Source organism: Pseudonaja textilis, chromosome Z, assembly GCF_049901715.1.
Source record: "Pseudonaja textilis isolate UNSWEBS1 chromosome Z, rPseTex1.2, whole genome shotgun sequence".
NCBI classification, from domain to species: Eukaryota; Metazoa; Chordata; class Lepidosauria; order Squamata; family Elapidae; genus Pseudonaja; species Pseudonaja textilis.
Window position 1 is genome coordinate 17527201 of NC_142008.1, and position 21377 is coordinate 17548577.

Genomic DNA, 21377 nt, shown 5'->3' on the forward strand with positions numbered 1-21377 from the left:
TTAAATAAGATAATACACTACCATTCCCTTTTTAATTTATAGCAATATGCACACACACCTTATTTCCTCTGGTATAAACCAGCTTGGCTGATTATGCACTTATTTTTGTAGAATTCAGTGAAAATGTTCTCATTAGGAAAAAAAACCTGATGCTTTTTTTCTTAGAAGAATACCTTTTCCATACACATGGTAGCCCCTAGATAAGGCAGGAGAGTACATTGAGAGCAATAAGGGGAAAAGGAATTCGGTGATTATTGTCTGGATAAAACCCCAATGACATCCCATAGAAATATATCACAGGATAAAACTCATTACCACAATAATGACAGTAAATCGGGCTTATTGATGCTTTTTATTGTGAGATGGGGAGTCTGGTAAAAAACTAGAAAATGACCATGATATAACAAGGAACTTAAAAAAAAAGAAGCTTCAGGTTTGTAACTCACATATATGAATACAGGAACAAATTGGCACAGAAATGTTAAACATTGTTCCCACACTGTTTAGAAGATTACTCTAGTTCGGTTTCCTTAAAGAAATGAGTGTTTTATGGTAAGGTTAATAAAACTGCAGAGCATCATGCTATTTAGTCATACAGTGAATTTCAAAATTTAAGAGCTTTATAGTAAAAACTGGGAAAAGGTGAAATGAATTGATTGCAGTTGTAAATTGATACATTCCATTTTAATTCTCCTCTTCTACAGTCCAAGGCAAGTATAAATGTTAACATAACACTGTTAAATCAATCTCAATGCAAGAGAACCAATTGCCTCTCTACTTTAAATCTTATCAACTTTCCAAATTTTCATACTAAAATATATTATTGTATTAATACAAACTACTGTATTATACACTACTGTGTAATAAATAAAGAAATATAAAAATAAGACACATAAATATAAAAGTTTTCTAAACCTAAAGGTACATATGTCAGTAAGAAGGGTATTAATACTGCCAGATTTGAAAACATACAGTACAAAACGTTGCACAGATCTAAAACTAAAAGAAAGAAAATAATACTGATAGGTTAGATCAGCTAACATTGTCAATAAATGGGGTCCAGAATAACTAACATTTGGAAAATATGAGCCCAATAATATATCATGTATTTGTCTGAAATAAAGTGAGTCAATATAATAGATTAGAAATTTCCCTTCATAATTATTGTAGAGAAATTCTCCAGATAAGTAATGAAAAAGCAACAACTAAGTGTGAAGAATTACTTTATGAAATGTACCAGTGCTTTTACTTCTCTGATGGCTGGGTTTTTTTGTCCCATGATTTTGTTTACTGAAATTTAATACAAATCAACAAATGCTAGTTATTGTAGGCCACACATTGGAGAAAGGCTGCTGAAAGCCTTTAAAAATACTGAGAAATGGCACTTACAGCATACAGGGTCTTGCATAAGGCCAAAAGAGATTCAAAGCTTCATGTCATATCCTTCATATTTTTTACTACACACTCCAGACACAATTACAAACACTGATTTTGACAACTTGGCTGTCCTCACCAGTATTAACACTGTTAGACCCTGCAATCAGAAACCCACCACAATCTTTCTTTTCAAACTATATTTTCAAACACATGAGTAAACTTCAGTCCTTCTATAAGCTGCTCCCTTAAGGCTAACAATACACTTTAAATGAGAACATGTTCTACTAACAACATCTAAATGTTATAAACTGCTACCTTCTAAGCTGAATTTACAAAGGTAGTCAAACACTGTTTGGAACTGTGTCATATCTTTCTGCTGAAGGGAAGTCTGTAGTGCAGAAATTATCACATTTTAAACATATAATAAAATACTGAAGCGGAATTAGCAGAATTGTTTCACTGATAAAGAAAAAAAGAAAAGAAAATCTCTCCCAATTGTACAATCAAAATATTAAACAAAAAAAGAATACTGATGGTAACAAGTTGATGTCCAACACATACCACATGTTTCCTGTAACATGTTAATCTATTTGCTTCCAGAGTCATCATTTTCTTCCAATCTGTTTCAGGTCACAAACTTGTTTCTAAATTTGAAAACTGTGAAAAATTACTAGATTTGAGATTCAGGCACACCTGGATATATATATTTTTTATATTTTCTGTTTTTTTTTTTAATTTTTGTTACACAGTAGTGAACAGGAATCACAGTGCACAGACTACTGTGCTTCCATAAAAAGCATGTAGAGTATAGAACAACTTGCATTACTACTTGAGATTCTTTCTTTGTGTATAAAATCTCATGTTACTCTTTATTTGTTGCTGCCTCTGACATTAGCTCCTCTTTTAATATAACTTCTTGTTTAATACTGTTTCCTTCATCTACGGCTTCTTCATCCTTCATGCTTTCTTCAGTTATGTCTTCTTCCTCTTCCTCCTCTTCTTGTGATTTTTCACATTCTTTTTCTTTTTCCTCCATCTCTTTGTCTTCATCTTCTTCCTCTTTTTCACTGTCTTCCTCCTCTCTTGTGAAGCTTTCTCTCTCATCAAAGTCAAGCTGTGAGGGAGAAGCTCTGGCCCCTACATGCTCATTCCCCAGGTGCTCCTGTGTGGCTCCTTCCAGTTCTGTGCTGTCACGTTCCTCAGCTTCCCTTTTACAATAGGAGTAGCGGTGATTCATGTGCTGAGAGTAAGACCCTGAGTGAGAAAAGCGTTTGCCACATTTGTCACACTGATAGGGCTTCTCTCCAGAGTGCAGTCGCATATGTTCAATTAAATGATGCTTATGTTTAAATGCCTTTTTGCAGATTCCGCACTCATGAGGTCTTTTACCTGAAAAATAAAAATGAAATTATTTCCCTGGAGTATATTTTGCTTGAATGGGGACTTACTCATTGCACCTACACTGCTGATTTTTTTTAAGGGAACCTCAAACAAAAATTAGTTCATCGGAGTCAAAAGTAGGGTACCATTCTCAACCATCATTACAAGAGGCCTCTTTCTGACTTCTCATCACAAGCAACAGGAGAGAGTGAGAATTGTTGGATTTGTTCTTATAGATTGTAAACAGGAGTTGGTCATTTGTAATTCTATCATAGTATCATAGCTACCACACTGAGATTTGCAGGCTCTTAAGCTTTCCAAAAATTCTAAATAAGGATCTGTGAGAGGGTGCATATATTATATAAACAGATATATAATTCCTAAGGAAAAAAGCATGGGTTTTTAAAGTGGAAAATTAATGGCATTTTATGGCATCTTAATAGCGAGATGGAGATAGTAATAATGATGGAAAATATTAGTTCATAAAATCAAACAATTGTTAGCAATCTTTTAATATAACTTCTTCTAATATAAATTTGACTCTGTTTTGAGACAAGTCTACAGACTTAGTAAGTTAAGGATTCCATGTCTTTAAAAAATATAAATAGCTAACAAATAATCTCTTATAATTATTATTGGCATAAACTTCATCCCCATGATACGCTCCTCAGTCTACTTTTTGTATAGTTTAAAAAATTTAATGTGCATGGTTTTAATATTTTAATTATTTTTCTATTTGTCTTTTTATTTATCTCTAAGTCGCACAGAGTTATCTTATAGGGGAGATGAGCAGTATAACAATTTAATTAAATACATAAATGAATTATTGGGAATAATTGATAAAATCTGTGCTAATATCTAATATGTAACTGGAAATTACACTACATATTTTATTCCTGTGCAGGATTCAAACATAAACTAGAGTTGCGCCATGATCCACCTTTTACAAAAGGAAGTTTAGCGAGAACTTACTTTTTCACTTTGTTTTGTTTCTTCTGACATTTTTAGCTCATTTTCCTAATCCTTTCCTTGCTCTAGATGTGAATGGGTCTGACATGTGAACCACAAATGTAGATATCCAAATCACATCTCAATTATCTAAAACAGCTCAAAAGTTACTTCCTTTTTAGCTTCCTTAACAGAGAAAGTATTTGCGATATTCTATCTCTAAAGTATAATTTAAATAAATGAATTAGTTACAATTTGTTCCAGTTTTCAAAAATGTTTCAGACTAGCAAGGAAAATGTGCTTGCAATCCTCTGAATCTATTTATTATCAATACCACTGTGTATCTGGTAAAGTTCTGAATTAAAAATTGTGGTCACTTCATTTTGTGTTCCCATACCTGTATGCTCATATTTATGCCTTAAAAGTGAGCTACTCTTCTGGAATATTTTATCACACAAATCACATGCATACATTCCACTTTCTGTTTTTCTCATCTTCTTCTTCGGTGGGGTAGAATCAGAATCGTTTTGATCCTCTACATTTGATATTCCTTCTGAGCTAGTGTCTTGTCTTTCATCCTAAAAAAATCAAGGGACAGACTTCTTAATCTGTTAAAATATAATTTTGATAATAGACTATATAATAAAAAGCAGAAGCAAAGTTTACTGCACTTTGGTAACTCATTTCATCTTAACTGTGACATATCCATAAATACTGTTCTGTTAATAGCTGGAAGATCATGAATCTTAGAATGAGAGATATTTATGTTTAAGACTAGCCCAGTAGACACTCTTGGTTAATCTAGGGAATACTAGTGTAAAATAAAGGTTTTATAAGAAAAAATATATGTAAATGGAAAAATGCTAAAGGCAGTTTCATTAATATCTTGTAAGCATTCATAATATATATGCTATAAATATCACTAGTATGACAGGTAGTACTCATGTAGTAACTCCATTTTAAATGACTATTCACAAATATTATGGTGATAAAGGGAATAATTTCCCCCCAACAATATGTGCAATTATGTTCAAATTTGGTCTGACAATACATACCACGTAGTGGTGGCATTCAATTTTTTTTACTACCGGTTCTGTGGGTGTGGCTTGGTGAGCATCGCAGGGGGTGGATAATGTAAAATCTCCATTCCCACCCCACTCCAGGGGATGGATACTGTAAAATCTCCATTCCCTACCCACCCCACTTACCTGTTTTTCAGCTCCATTCTCCTGTGCAGGGCAACAAAAGAAGACCCAGCCAATCAGCTGGGACTTGGGAGGCAGAGAATAGAAGGGGGCAGGATGGTATTTACCGGTTCTCCAAACTACTCAAAATTTCCACTACTAGTTCTCTAGAACTGGTCAGAACCTGCTGAATATCACCTCTGATACCCCTGTAAGATTAATACTAGTGCTGCTGAACAACAGAACTTCATCTAAATGAGATGGTTTAGAGAACTTTGGCTAAACCAAATATTTTTGTAACTTCCCATGGTTTGCTTAGCTACGAAGCTACTTAGCAATCATTTTGCCAGAATCAATTTTGATTGTTCTGACAATACCAACAAACTTAAAAAGAACTTTGTAACAGTTTTTAAAATAATATGACCATAGCAATTTACAAAGTGAATTTTTCTTAGGAATTAAGTTTACATTTAGATTTGCATCAATTACATAAGTATAGTTGCACTATGTCTGGATGGGTGGAAAATCTGACTAATTTTGCTATGCCATTAAGAATTTCCCAATCAGTAAAATGTGAAATATAAAGTCATTAGGAATGTTTCACATGTATACATGAAGAGCAAGAGACAACAGCTCCATGTACTTAGAAAAGGCCATGAATTTGTAAGATTACTAACAACATCACTCCATTATATGGAACCATTATATGGAAATAGACACCTCTCTGTTTGCCTTTAGCAAGATGAGTGTTCTGAGGTGACTTCTGCATAGACTATATCTGCTTTATTTTTATATAGCAGAACAGATTGGAGAAACAGGTGGACCCAAATTTCCATTGACCTGACATAGCAAGCCAATTTAGTTCTCAGCATTTGAAAGGGCACAGATTTCTCTCTAGAAATCAAACTATAGAGATTTCATGTTAACTGTACCCATAAGTCAGTCTAAAAGGGGGGGAAAGGTAGGGAAAGCATATTAATCGAGACTTCACCAACTTACTCCCTATTGGCATGTCTAGGACACATCTTACCAAATATCTTGCCATATCCCATTTGACACAATTACATTTAATGCCCCCTACATTTGATTTAATTCAGCCTTATTGACATTTTAAAAAATCTGATTGGTAAGAAAAGAAGACAATGTTGTGGATAAAATCAGATTGGTAAGAAAAGAAGACTGTTGTGGATAACATCAGAATGCTACGCCTACTGTGAAAACATTCATGAATATTTTTTAATGTTCTATAATGAGGCATTCTGAAAAATATTAAAGGGAAATACGTGGTGCATATAACAACTGAAGCAACAAAGGGGGAGATGAATGACAGAACTCTAGGTAGACTAAAACAACTACTAAAGGATTATTGCAGTATCCAAAAAGTGTTAATATACTGCAACTATTCAAATGGAAACATTTTTCAATCATTTGTTCCAATAGATCAAATAAGCAATACTTTTTAAAAATATCCATCTTCAAAAATATTTGACATATTAACTTGTCTATCCCTTTCATAGATTCAAAAATAATAGCATGCATTTTCAAAATTTTATTTATATCTTTCAGAAATATATTATAATGTAAAAGTGCATTCTAGACATGTGTATTACACTATTAAACATCGCAGTTTAGTAATGTTCATAGAGAAGACTGAAACAATGGCAACATCACTCACGAAGTTTTGCTTTGAGCTGTCTAGTCTTGGTTGTAGGCTATGTGATATAATTAAAGAACATCCAGGAAGTGTTAAGAAACATCTTTGTTTATACAGTATTCAGTATAAAGTACTTACACAAGAAGTAAAAAAATGTTTTGAACTTTATCAGCCACGTGTAATCACTGAAAGTAGCATATAATATTAGCAAAATTAAAAAAAATACATTTTCCATATGATGTCTGGTATTTTTTGATAACATTGCTAATGTACTGAAATATTCAGATATACATGGATATAAATTTAGGTACCTGATTTCCATTGGCCTGCATCGGTTTTGGTGTTTCTTGAACTGTAGGATTAACTGTGGTTGAATAAGTATAAGCTACCTGTGGGATAAGAATGGTTTGCTTATTGGCAGCAAGAGCTCTTAAGCATGGAACACTGTTCTGGTCAGCAATGGCAACAATTGTAGGTAGTTGGGCAGTAACTGTAGGAATAGTAATATTAATGGGATTGGCACTTGGTGGGATTACATTTACAACTGGTTCTGAGTCTGTAATACTGCTCTCTTTTTGTGGTTCTTTTTTTGCACAAGTTAAGTTCAAAGGTTCTTCCTGAACAGAATATGCACTGTTCTGGTAAACACTAGTGGATCGTTCCAATGATTCTCCATGTTGCTTTGGTAATGAAAGGTCAAGAGGTTCTATTTGTGGCTCTTCCTGGGCACTCTCGTTAAGATACAAGAAACCCTGTGCATTTCTAGATGAAGAGAGGTTAAGAGGTGACGGGGGTGGTGTGTTATGCTGCGAGCCATTGTGAGCTGATTCTGTTGATATAGTCTGTGGTTTACTGGTTTTAAAAGGAATTACAGCATTAGATTGGCTGTCCTGGTATTCATTTTCAGCTGTAGGTCCAATGTCATCATCATTATTAACAGAGGTTTTTAATTTGTCAGGTTCAGGGGAAGGCTGCTCAGGTAATGGTAAAGAAATCTGGCCAGCTTGCATTTTTTCAAACCACTTTTTAACAACATCCAATGGCAAACTGACTGAATCAGCAATTTTGGAGAGCTCATCTGAGCTTGGTTGTGCATTTAACGCATGATAGGCTTTAAGGAGGGATAAAAGGTTTCTTAAAGGAGAGTTACCAGGAGACCGGTTAACCTCCCCTGCTTCTGATACAGCAGAGGATTCAGACTTCTCAACTTCTGCACCACTAAGCTGAGGTGGCTGAGAGGAATTTTTGATATCATAGTGCTTTGATTCTTGAAGTGCATTAGGTTCATCTGGACAGTCATCATGAAAAAGGCAAGTGCTATCATTGGTTTCTCTTTCAAAACTTTTTTCTTTTTCAGACTTCATTCTGAGATCTTCTGGTAGTTTCTCAGTTTTGCAGTTGTTATCTGGGGCAGAGTTTTCTTTTTTCAGATTCTGTGGTATAACCTGAAGAGGGCTAGGTTGCTCCAAACTATAATTAATAATAATTTTGGTTGTCCCATCTTGATCAACCAAAGGAAGACTGATAGCTGAAATAAGGGAATGTCCAGCTTGTTGTAAGGGTGCAGTGTTGATTGTTTCTTGTTCTTTGGATGTAAGATTGGTGTGACTATTCTCCAATACTTGCCTTATTACATTACCATCGACTGCAACTTTAAGTACATTTTGAATGTCACTTAAGTTGATGCTTATTGGAGATACCAGACCAACAGTTGGCAAAACAACAGCTTGCACCACGCCCTGAGTAGAACTGGTTGCCTGTAATGGGCTACCATCACTAAATACCCCATTTTGCAAAGGGGCTGAACAGTTGATTCCTGATGCAACCACTATAGGTTTGAATTCATAATCCACAGGTTCAGTTTTAATTTGGTTTACAGGGAGCTGTTCTTGTAAGGGCTTATTTTCTATCTTTTGTCGTACTTGTGGTCTTGTTGGGCTACCCGGGGATGCAGAAAGAGAAGGAGAAGAGCACTGAGATGTCTTGATCCCTGATCGTGCTCGGCCATTCACAGGCACCATCCCAATACATTTCTTACTGCTTATATGGGAGCTGTAGGAACCAGAATGGGAAAAACGTTTCTTGCAGTTTGGGCATTCATATGGCTTCTCTCCTGGATACATACATATATAAAAAAGAAACATTATAATGCAGAAATATTATTTACAATTATAGGATGGATTTACAAAATTAATACGGCACTTAAATAGTTCTATGAATAAAAGATGCATTCAAGACGAGGAAGGAAGCCTCTATTCTCCCTGATACCGATATAACAACACCTTCAGATTTCCAGATATAAAATTAACATAGGTTGATTGAAATGTTATTCAAACTTTGTAATTGATGCAACACAACCCCTTTACACATTCACAGTTCGCCTTCTTTCTACTGATAACAAAAGTATTTCCAATTTTTCTGCAAAGGATCTCTATTTCTTGTGTTTATACGTATGTATATTGCATAAAATGCTTCCAAAAACACAAATTTATATACAGGCCTTTTGAATATCAGTAGTTCCACTGAACCACTAATATAGTATGGTATACATGTATCAAAATATTTTAAATGTTAATATCTAAAACAAATGATACAAAGACAGCATAGTGCTCATTCTGTGCTGGAGGCAAAGAACTCATTGGAAAGAAAATTATGTCAAAGCATTTTACATCATGTAAATCCTTATACATGGAGTAATTCTAATTATTTGTACAAGAAGGTAAACAACTGGTGTATATAAGATTTCTATGAATTCATTAATAAACTTTTCTTGAAGCAGATTAGAGTATAAATATAAGATAGACCATGCAGAGACAATATATTTTGATTCAATTCAATTATTAAATGTAAAAGCAATAAGAGCTTAACCCATAAAGTGATATGATTAAACTACTTCAATATTGTTTGAACACTAACTGTCTATTTAATTTTATTTATACAATTTTATTTTATTTTAACTATTCACTGAAAAATCATATTCAAAATAGACAAAATTTATGTATGGCACAAAAGTTAAAAATATGTACAAGACAAACAAAATACCAGGATATTTACCACTGTGGATTCTCAAGTGTTCCTTTAAGTGATGTTTATATTTGAAAGCTTTTCCACATTCAGTGCACTTGAATTTTCGATTACCACTAGATTGTGTAACATGTCTCTGTAAGACAAAATATGAAAATGAATCAGAAGACTAGGAATAATGAAGTTTGTTTGTGTACGAAATCTCTTATTTATAATAAGATGCAGTGAATTTTAAACAGAGTTAAAAATCATTAGATGATTGAGAATACTGCTTGTGAAAAAAGAACAAGAAAGAAACCAGGTGAGTCATAATAGATAAACAAGCGACAAAAATCACTTTATCTTATATCTGAATTTCAGGCAGAGATGGTTTTTCCATTTTACATGCCTAGGAAATTCCATAAGACATTCTGTTATCTATATAGAATCTGAATAAAGAAACATTATAAATATTATAGAAATATTATTTTTAATTATTGGAATTGATTTATCCATTTACATGCTTCTTGTTCTTACTCTTGACCTTGAATTCCTTTATGCATCCACATCATCCGACTATTCTAGATAGTCCAATAACAGATATACCCAGTCACAAATTTTTCTCCAAATAAACGCACATAAATCTTAATTCAAAATTTAATAATCAATATTCCTAAACAACATTAAAGTGACTTTACTATAATTTTATAGTTACCATAATTACTGTAATTTTCAAAAAGCACCTTTTTAGAATATATAGAATACAGGTTTTTCACATAGAAAAAGTTTTTTTTTAAAGCTATTACATAAAGTAGATTACACAGATGAGGCTAAAGTCTCCCTTATGTCATGAATGACATAATAATGTCAATGTCAATAATAATATCATTGCTGGACTCCTGTTCCATTTTATCCCACCCAACGTGCTCAAGAAATTTTGCACTAGCACTACAATAAACACGAATTGTGCCTGGATCCCAAAATCTAAACAATCTATGGTTGGCCTCATAACCTACAAAAAATAACTTCTTAGCTCTATGTTACCTTTTCATTCTTACTTGTGAGGGAATATGCACCCATGCTGGAGCTCCAAATGTGTGTAGATAACTTAAATTTGGGTTTCTGCCATGCCAGCAAGTGAATGGCAATTCTCCAGTTGTTGTATTAACTACATTGTTTAAAACATGGTTGCTACACATTATGGCTTCACCCCACAGTGTTTCAGGCAAACCTGAACCAGATAACATAGTGCAAGCCATGGCTTGTAATGTTTGCACTCTTCATTCTACAAACAAGTTATGTTGTGGTCTGTAAGGTGCAGAACGTTGATGCTCAACACTAGCCAATTTCAACATAGTTTGGAATCTTTTGTTAACAAACTCAGTCTCGTTATCAGTAACTAAAGTAATTACTTTACTCCTCATTTTTCTCTCAACAAGCCTTAGCCAGTTAAAGAAATGTTGGAATGTTTCTGTTTTTCATGCGATAGCAGAAACCGTATCGTAATGGTCCGTAATACTCAAAATATAGCAGGCACCTCCTAAATTAGGTTTCTTAGGACCAATTATGTCAGCAAAAACAACATCTAAAGGTTCTTTGGTCTTAAACCCATTAAGTCTGTTTGCTGGAATAACCCTGCTTTTCTCTTGGCTACAAGCATTACAGTTTAAATACTTGCTACAGGGTTTCAATTTTACTCCCTCTGACAATTCAACAATTTGTTTGAGCATTTTGAAATTAATGTGCCCCAGACGTCTATGCAGTAAATGTATACATTCATCATGTGGTTTAACATTGTTATAAACTGAATTAGCCATCTTCAACTGGTCATCATATAAATCATTTTTTAATGTAGCAGTAACACTTTTATCCACTTTCTCTATTATACAGTTATCTCCCCTAAAGATTACTACATAACCAATATTAACTAAAGCCCTTATTGATAATAAATTACATTTCAGTTTAGGTACATATAACATAGTTAAATGCTTGTTTATACAAAAACAATATGCAGTACCTTCTTCAGATGCTTTACTCTTCCATCCATTTGCCAATGATACATGTTGCTTACTCATGGACATCTTTACAAACCTCTCTCTATTTCTAGTAATGCACTGCGATGCTCCACTATCAACAACCCACAAATCATGGTTTACAGTTGAATTGCTAGACATAGCTAGACTAACATTCTTCTTGGCCTTTTGGTGATTACCAGTATTCTGTTGTTTTCCCTTGTTACAGAATCTAGCTATATGTCCCCTAACCCCACAAGAAAAGCATTTCTTAACAGTATAGGCAGTTAAAGACAAATCCTCTTCTTGTGGTTGTTCCTTCCTCAGTTAGTCCCTATCCAGTCATCTTCTTGCTTCTTCTAACAACCTTCCAGTTATGTCAGTCAATGTCAGTTTATCTCTGGGCAGGACTTCCAGTGAAGATACATAATCATAACTTTCATCCAATAAGGAAAGAATGATGTAAACTTGGTGCAGCTCTGAAAATATTAGTTCCTTTTCATGTAGCTCTTGAAGTTATTTTCATAAAGTTCAAATGAGCTAACATATCTCCATCTTTCAGAAGATGTGCTCTAAACAGTTTATGTGTAAGATGTATGTGTGCACCTACACTGTCATGAACATAAATCCTCTTCAAATTCTCCCAACACCTAGCAGCAGACTCTTCTCCACGAATATGAACTAGCTGCTGGTCACTCAGTGTTAGTCCAATTATACAAAGAGCTCGTTCGTTGTTCTGTTTAAAGTCAGCAAGCTTCTTGGCATCATCCTCATTTACATCTGGTGGGTCTTGAACTACATTCCATAACCCTTCTCTACGCAGAAGTAGACTGCACTTCACAGACCAGGAAACATAGTTTGTTCCATCCACCCGGGTTATCAGTGATAGACTTGTTGACAGGTCTTGTGCCATCTTTACCAGGACAGTAAACCACAATTAAACAGTAAACAGCTGTCTGTATACAGTACTGTGTATTCACACCAACTCTCAGTTATCTGAGCCTGGTATGGCCTGGGCCCATAACCAGTGTTGAGGTAATTCCCCGTTAGGAGAATGAGCGCATACAGGGAGACGTAGTGAGAGTTGTGAAGAATAACACACACACAGATACACTGTACAGTAAATGTAGGTTTTACTTCCCATAAACGTTTAAGCAAAGTCCAAGATAAGCAGTCCAAGTCATTTACAGGTAAGTCAGTCAGTTTGCAGTTCAGGGATAATCCAAATATCAAAGTCCAGTATCAAAAACAGTTCAGTAACAGACTTACATCAATGATCAGTAACAGTCATTAGGAGGAACGGCAACTCTTTCCAACAGAAGAAAACAGAGACTCACTGAGACTAAACAAACTAGGTTTCTGGCTCCATCTTATGGCCATTTGCGGAACCACACCCAATTACAGTTTTAGTATTCTCTTAAAGACATAGTATTAAAATGTCTATCCTAGTTTATATATTTCCAATGCAAATAACTGTTAGGTGACTTACATTCCTAACAAAAACTGTTTCAGTTACAGAAATAAGTAGAGGACAGATCAAAGAACATGGGGGAATGACGACAGAAATAGATTTTGGTAGGAACTGTTCAAACAGTTTTGGTTGCAAGAAGTATCGGCTAAATCACACAATAGTGACTTTTTTTTTTGCATAAAGCAAATCTTGGATGAAAATAATCAATCACACAATGCAGATTTACAGAAAGCAAGGTGAATATTTACAAAGCTTGGCAGTGAAAAAGTTAGTATAACACTGACTGCAAAACCTGTGCAAAAAATATAAAATACTGCAAGAAAAAAACATACGTGCACAAAGTCAGATTCAAATTCAAACAAAATGAAATCCATCTAAAGCAATTACTAATATGGAATTGAATGACCATGGAATTCAGTACTCACTTGATCTCTTCCTGATTTATGTGATGTCATATGGCGTTCAAGTTGTGTTCTGTATGCAAATGTGTAACTGCATAAGGAGCAACTGAAGTTATCTTCATTTTTTTCATGGCGATATTTTATATGTTCTTTCAGAGAGGTAAAGCGTTTATACCCTCTATCACAGTAAGGGCATGTGAGTAGCTGCGAAAATGCATCTGGTGTGCCTGAATGAGAATAACAAAGTATTATTTTGTTGATCATTATTACAGTCACTCTATTTCAAAATTGGCTTTTTATTTTCATCAGTTAACCTCTAGTCAGGAACAAGTGGTGGTAAAATGTATCATCTATGCTGCACAGATATATTCAAGTTTCTTGTCATTTAACTCAGTTTAAAAGCATGAAACAATCTTTTGCAGCTCAAATAGCAAAATTAAGGACAGTCTATGTAGGAATGATGAGAGCTGAATAAGTACCTATTTCCGATCAACTTCTTTTTTTAATAAAAATTTATTCAGTTTTCCACATATTAAAAACATCTTTTTTCAGTGAACAGCATGATTCCAGGTTATCATATTTCCATACAAACATGACTTAAATTTCATATTCATCTTTTACATTTGAATTCAAATCTTACCATTACTTTTCATATTTTCCATCATTTTTATTATATACTTTCCTCCAGCTTATTTTATATATATATTTTTTCAATTTATTACTTGATCTATTTCCTTAAACTTTAAATAACTCTCATATTTTCATATTCATTATGCTTTATGGTTTCCTATGTCAGGTTTGCACTTTCATCGCATATACTTAATTCATCATTCCAAATTTTAATCTCAATTTGAACATTTCAAAAAAGTTTCCTCTACTGTTAACAATTTGAGTGTGCCACCCTTATAGCTAACATATCATGTTATTAATCCCATTATTTAATTTTTAATTATAATTTAAAAAGTTAATACCAATATTCTTCTAACAACTACTACATTGCATATATTCTTTTTAATTCAGGGTCTGCAAGTTTCTCCTTTAATTACATGCAAAATATTTATAATTTTAATAGAAAAAAATAATCTATTCAATTCATCATAAAAACTGATATTCTTCTAGGCACAATTTCCATATTTCATTTCAGCTGTAATTTATAAAACCATTACACACAGTTAATAAACTTATCATAATTTCCCCTTTTTCACAATTATTCCATTTAACTCTGTATATAATTCCATTAAAAAAATGCATACCTTACAATAACAAAACAATACCAGTTCCAATTTCTCATTTTAGTAACCTGTATTTCACTATTTTCTAATTAACTTATTACTTTTAATTCATTTATATTACACCTCATCAACTTGCAGAATCCCCTTTCTTAATTCTTAATTAACCATTATATCTCTGTGTCTTTTAAATAAACAATTTCTTTTTATTTTTGCTCGATTTCCATTTCTTTATTTCCTGGTCCTGTTTCTTATTGTCTCTTTTGCCCTTCATTCTTCCCTTCTTTTTTCCAATTTTTATCCCGTTCCCTTTTTAAAACTCCCTTCTTTAATTCTGTCTTCTGCTGTTTCCTTTTATTTTGTTTCGTTTTCAGAATAAATCTCTTTTTAATCACTATTTCAAACCTCCTATTTTTAATTCCCCTTCTCTTAAACTTTCATTGTTTTAAATGTTCATTAAAGATGGCCTCTTCTTTACTCAGCTCCTCTTCTGGCATTCCTCGTTGTTCTTCACGCTCTAAAATCGCCATTTGTAAAAATCATAAAGTCGGGCAAAGCGGTTTGTCTTCTTCTTGTAACATTCCTTTCATATTTCTAAGTTCCAGTTTTAGTTCCAAGAGCAGTTCTGACATTTTTCCACTTTTATCCAGTAATTTGATTTGACCAATATTTATAAATTTATTTCCAATGATCAGCCTTTATTAATTCCTCTTTTAGGTTTTCAAGTTCATATCATAGTTCAGTGTCCATAGATTAAAGTTTGCACCAAAATTACCAAACAATCCCAAAATGGTTTCTTCCTGCTTTTTTCTTTGTCTTAATGTTCAATATTCCACTTTCATTTTCCAGGGTCTCTATTTTATTGTATCCTGATCAATTAATTTGTATCAAGTAAGTCCTTGAAGGAACCAGGCTTTTAAAAAGAAAAAAAAATTCCTTTAGCCATTAGATGGCTAACATCAACTCTTTTTTCTCCCACTTTTTTCCCTCTATTTCAGGCTTTTAAATTTCAAAAGTTCCAATAAGTCCAAATATTAATTACTCTTTTTTTTCTTGACACATTCAAATACGGCTTTAATTACACTTTTTTAGTGTCAAGAGTCATATATTTACCCCATATTGGCAAGAATCTTCCTCCGGCTTCTTCCTTTTAAGGTTCAAAATCACTTTAAGCTGTCAAAAATTCCTTTCTTCACTTCTTCATTTGCCGCTTTAATTAACTCTCTTAATTTTTTTTTATTTAAATCTGGGGTACTTTTTATTTAGAAATTGCGCCCAATTTTCCTGGTTTCTGTGCCATACTCTTCCTCTCTGCTCCTGCAGGATCTTATCCCAGTCAGTTCACCTCTTTAGGGTGTCCATATTGAACACTGCTACAGCCGTCTTCAGAGGGGAGTATTGCCAAGCCAAGGAGGGGAGATATGGCTCCCCTCGATCCAGCTGGCGGCTTCCCCTTTCTTCGCCAGCTCTATGGGGTGGCTCTGGTCCCAAACCAAGATGATCGGGGCCCTCCGATGGGAGAGCACAAACCGAAACTGTGGTTGACTGCAGATTTTGGTCTGTCGGCGAGGGAGTTCAGCCGGAAGTTCCCCTTCCTGATTTACTTTTTATACCATTCTCTACTCTGTATTGAACTACTGTCACACTTACAAGCTGTTGTGAAAAAACCCACAAGGACACTTTATTGAAAACCGTGATGGCACCGAGCTTAGAATGTAGTATTGCAGGCTACTGCCAGCAGTTTGAGTCTCATCAGGCTCAAGGTTGACTCACCCTTCCCTCCTTCTGAGGTCGGTAAAATGAGGACCCAGATTGTTGGGGGCAATATTCTGACTCTGTAAACCACTTAGAGAGAACTGTAAAAGCATTATGAAACGGTATTGGTATTATTACCAATGGTCAAAATTGACATAACATGTTACTTATGAAGATACCCTTGGGGCAAACTCCTGCCTGGTGACAAACTCTGGTTCCTGCTCCAATGCCTGGATAGGCAGACATTTTTCTGAATGGCATAAAGGTATGCCATTCAAAATGCGAAGGCAACAAAACTAAAGAACCAAATCACATACTTTGCCTGTTAGGACTGCTCCATTCTACAGTGATTTAGAATCAAAGCTATGGAACCAGGAGAGGTCAGCAAATTCTTTCACAAGAAGATTTCTCCACTCCTCTACTTGTTGCAGAATACCTTATGCCACCAGACTTGAAATTCTAGACCTAAAAAACCTAGAACTATGCCACCTTCAATCCGATCTAAGTATAGTACATAAAATTATACATTGCAATGTCCTACCTGTCAATGAATACTTCAGCTTCAACCATAACAATACAACAGCACACAATAGATACAAACTCAAGGTAAACCGCACCAAATTTGGTTGCAGGAAATACGACTTCAGCAACAGAGTGGTCAATGTCTGGAATACTCTACCTGACTCTGTGGTTTCTTCCCCAAACTCAAAAACTTTAACCTTAGATTGTCTACTATTGACCTCACCCCTTTCCTAAGAGATCTGTAGGAGGCGTGCATAAGCGCACCAACGTGCCTACCGTCCCTGTCCTATTGTTTCTTTTTATTTTTCTTATATGTATTCATTTCATGTATTCATAACTATGTTTATACTTATACCTATTACCTTATAAGCGATTGACAAATCAAATAAATAAATAAATAAATGCCACGCATATAATCTTCTGCTGAATGGATGAATAGTATTTAACTCAACAGTGGGAAAAGATACTAGGCTAAGAAAAATATTAAGAATTTTTTTCTTTTGAAAAGTTTATCTACATAAGCAATAGGACTTAGACTTACATATCGCTCCAGTGCTTTACAGCCCATTCTAAGTTGTTTACAGAGTCAGCATATTGCCCCCAACAATCTGGATCCTCATTTTACTGACCTTGGAAGGACAGAAGGTTGAATCAACTTTGAGCAGGTGAGACTCGAAGTGCCAATCTGCAGACAGCTGGCAGTTAGCAGATGTAGCCTGCAGTACTGCATTCTAACCACTGCACCACTATGGCTCTTGAAGCAGGTTTCAAGTAATTTACCAAGGTAGTTCTTATTTAATGACAACTTTTTCAGTGACTGTTTGAAGTTACAACATTGAATGAGTGGCATTTATGACTGGTCTTTGAAGTTCAACTCATGTGGTCATGAGATTGTGATCCAGGTGTTTGATCCAACTGATTCATACTTATGAGCGCTGCAGTGCCCCTGGGCAATAGACACTTTTCTCTTGGCCTGCTTGCAAACTTCCTGGGACTTAATAACCTATTGTTAAGCCTGATACTTAACAACAACAATTTTTGCTCTAATGGTGGCAATGAGCAGTGCTGGAACTGGTTGTCACTAAGCATTGTGGTCATGATATGCTTTATGACATTATAACTTTATAGCATTTAGCAACATTGGAGTCCCAATTACTATCATTAACTATCTGTGTTGCTCTTATATAATGTTTCTTTATGTAACGTTACTTTCATAATACCTCACGAAAACTAATTACTATTTCATTATGACATCCATACAAATGAAATGTACTACTGTGTTAAATCATTAATTTTAACAATATCCAAAATATAGTATATGCAGCATTTAACAAGGGCTATGCCTATAATCTTATAAGAGTCAAAAGACATGACATTGAAATGTCAAATAACCTCTCTCCTTAAAGTAACTATGGGAAACAGGGGCCTAATTTTCACCAAAATATTGGCATTGATAGACATAGTGTTTCCAAAGCTAATTTCTCAAATTAGAGTATCTATCAAATATGCAATTTATTATTCAGTGAAATGTAAAGCAGTTTCATTGTAGCAAAATCAGTTAAACAGTTGGTGCAAGCAAAGAGCTAAGCACTGAAGCCAGAATGCTGAATTAGCATTCAACAGACTTAAAGAGAAAAAAATCTGAAAAGTTATAATTATTAATTTTCTACATTATACTTGATTTAGTCCGAAGTTGGATATTAAGCAAGAAGAAAATGAAATAGAGAAATAGAGTCATCTAGTAAATATGGTGGGTGGTGGGTTTTTTTTTGCCATTTCTTCTTCTGTCAAACTTGATTCTTACTTTTCAGAAAAGATCTTTTTCTTTTCCAGATACTTACTGAATCATTTCCATCTGATTTTACTCTATCCAATTTTCACTAAATGAATTCCTCATCAATTCTTTCACCAGTGTTTTTTGTTTAAGGAAAATTTTGAGTCCTCTGGGAATTCTATGCCTTTAATACTTTAGTCATGGGTAAAGTATGTTCTCTTCCCCCCCAAGCTAGCTGCTTTTTCTTCTTTCTTTTCTGGAATGAGCAGTGTAATAGAAACTCTGTGTGTGTGTGTGTGTGTGTGTGTGTGTGTGTGTGTGTGTGTGTGTGTGTGTGTATGTGTGTATTGGAAGGGAAATTGATTCAAGTCCATGTATGTTCATTTATTTATACATTATTCTACAGAAACTTCTTTTCTGTATAGTGTTGATTGTTGCTGGAATTGAAAACATGACCTCAAACGATTCCTTGTTAGATATTATAGAGATGTAATGCATCCTCAGATGGCTTATATAAGCTTTAGATCAGCCCCACACCCCCAATTTGGCATCCTTAAAATGTGTGGCATGCTGGCTTGTGTGGGAAATCTGGAGGTTGAGGTCCAGACATTTTAAACTGGCTAAGTTTGAAAAACACTGTTTTAAATGCAACTTATTCAACTCTTGCTTCTAATTTCTACCATTTTAGAAATTACAGATCTGCTTCTAATCACACAATCTGAAAAATGTACATAAAGCCAGAGGGCTTACCATTTTCATCCTGACCACTAGCATCAGGTGTACCTTGATGTTGTTCCTCCTCAGGTGCTTCGGGGTAAATAACTGCTGTATCTTCTTGTTGCAAAAATTCTTCAACATTCGGGTCATGATTTTGTTCATTTTCTGCATCAGAATCACATTCATCTTTTACTAGAAACGAGGATTGATTATATTCTGTAATTATTTGTATTATGTCTTTATAAGCTGACTAACAAAAATTAAGGTAAAGAAATCTTGATTTTTTACCTTTACCTGTTACACCCCTGACAGTAAATATAGCTTTTACCAACTGCAGACAAGTTTGATATGTATAAACAATAAAAAAATAATTGCTTTATCAATTATGTATAAAAAGTATTCATGTTTTCATAAAAATAAGCTTCATGATTAGTTTGCCTCACTCTGAACAGGACTTTATTTGATAATATTGTGATCCACCAAATTTAATTGGCTATGTCTAAGATTTATCATATTTTCCAGGAATGTGGTTTCAGTTTTTTCTTTTTTTTTTAAGCCAAAGTAGGAACTTGGAAATTATTTTAGGATGTTCCAAAAAAATGGAAATAGGTGAGAAATTATGTTAGGCTGTTCCAAAGTGTAGTATTTGTCTTCAAAATTTAAACAACATTCAGGCAAGATCTGTATATTAGACATATATTATAGCATTCTCAATTTCATTTTGAAATGAAAGTTTCAGTATATTTTCCCCTCTTAAAACATATTTTTGAATTAAACAGGGTTTCCCCTTAAATTGCACTTCCAAAGAGTAGAATTATTTTTACAAATCATTTATTTGGACACAGCGAAAAATGCAAGAAGAACTAATAAAGTGGTTCATAAGCTGATTTGATGGAGAGGATTTGATGGAAACGATGAGAGTTTGACACCAATTTTGAAAGGAAAATTGACCTTTCAAAGGGAAAGCAAAATTCTCTTGTTCCACATGATCTCTAACCAGATATTAATTGCCACCTCCAGAGGTGGGATTCTACCAGTTTGCACTTATTCGCTAGAACCGGTTGTTAACATTCTAAGCAATTTGGAGAACCGGTTGTTAGAAGAAATCTAACAACCGGCCTAATCCTGTAAGAAAGGCAGGAAAGAAACATTCTGGTGTTGCTTACAGAAACTGCCTCTCTGTTAACCCTTATTACATTCTTGGCAGGACTAGACTTCCTGTCTCTGGAACTTCTCTGGAGTTATTTTTCCCCTCTTTTGCTGGTACTTTGCTTGTGTGGAGTGACAATTCAAAGTTACAATGGCACTGAAAAAAGTGATTTATGACCATTTTTCACACTTACAACTGTTGCAGCATCCCCAGTCACGAGAGGCCTGGTGAGAAGATACATGCTTCGATGTGAGTGATATTGAGTTGGCCACGCCCAGCCAATAACTTGACCACCAAGCCACGTCCACCCAGTCACATGACCACAGAACTGGTTGTTAAAAAATTGAATCCCACCCCTGGCCATCTCCTCTATTTCTCATCTCCTATCACCTTCCTCCTTTTTCAGACAGTTGGTCATACTTCCAAAAACAAACAAACAAAAAAAAAAAAAACTCAGAAAGCTACAGTTGCACATAATTTTATTTTTTAAAAACGCTTATAAGGTCCATTTGGAACTTTGAGTAATTCTTTCAAACAAAGATGATCCTGGAGGCCAGAACCATCCTGAATACAGGAATCCTTTGCTTATCAAACTTTTAAATTTGCCACCTGAGAGTTTCTTTTGAATTCCCCAAGATGTATTCCATATTTATTTGAATATATTTTGTTGCCGTGTAACTTTTAAATGCTATTTGTATTTACTGTTTTATTGCCATATATTTTACAAGAAGAAAGTTTGAAAGTTGCCAAAATATTTTGTTGCAATTGCTTCCTTATTTTCAGAAATGACTATCACAAAT

At 34.4% G+C, this 21377-nt stretch overlaps 1 protein-coding gene across 14 annotated transcripts in view; it reads right to left on the reverse strand.

The window, feature by feature from the left end:
• Window positions 1-333: 333 nt before the first annotated feature.
• ZEB1 (zinc finger E-box binding homeobox 1) overlaps window positions 334-21377 on the reverse strand; it is a 91171-nt gene continuing 70127 nt past the window's right edge. For 9 of the 14 annotated variants that reach the window (XM_026709986.2, XM_087916559.1, XM_087916561.1 and 6 more), the window contains 6 exons: window positions 19461-19592; window positions 13455-13657; window positions 9598-9703; window positions 6855-8656; window positions 4103-4283; window positions 334-2766 (listed from right to left, as the gene is read on the reverse strand). In XM_026709986.2, coding sequence (XP_026565771.1) covers window positions 2240-2766; window positions 4103-4283; window positions 6855-8656; window positions 9598-9703; window positions 13455-13657; window positions 19461-19592 — 2951 coding nt within the window. In that variant the 3' untranslated portion in view covers window positions 334-2239. Of the gene's footprint in view, window positions 2767-4102; window positions 4284-6854; window positions 8657-9597; window positions 9704-13454; window positions 13658-19460; window positions 19620-21377 lie in introns of all 14 variants that reach the window. The other 5 variants (XM_026709984.2, XM_087916566.1, XM_087916567.1 and 2 more) reach the window with 1 other exon arrangement.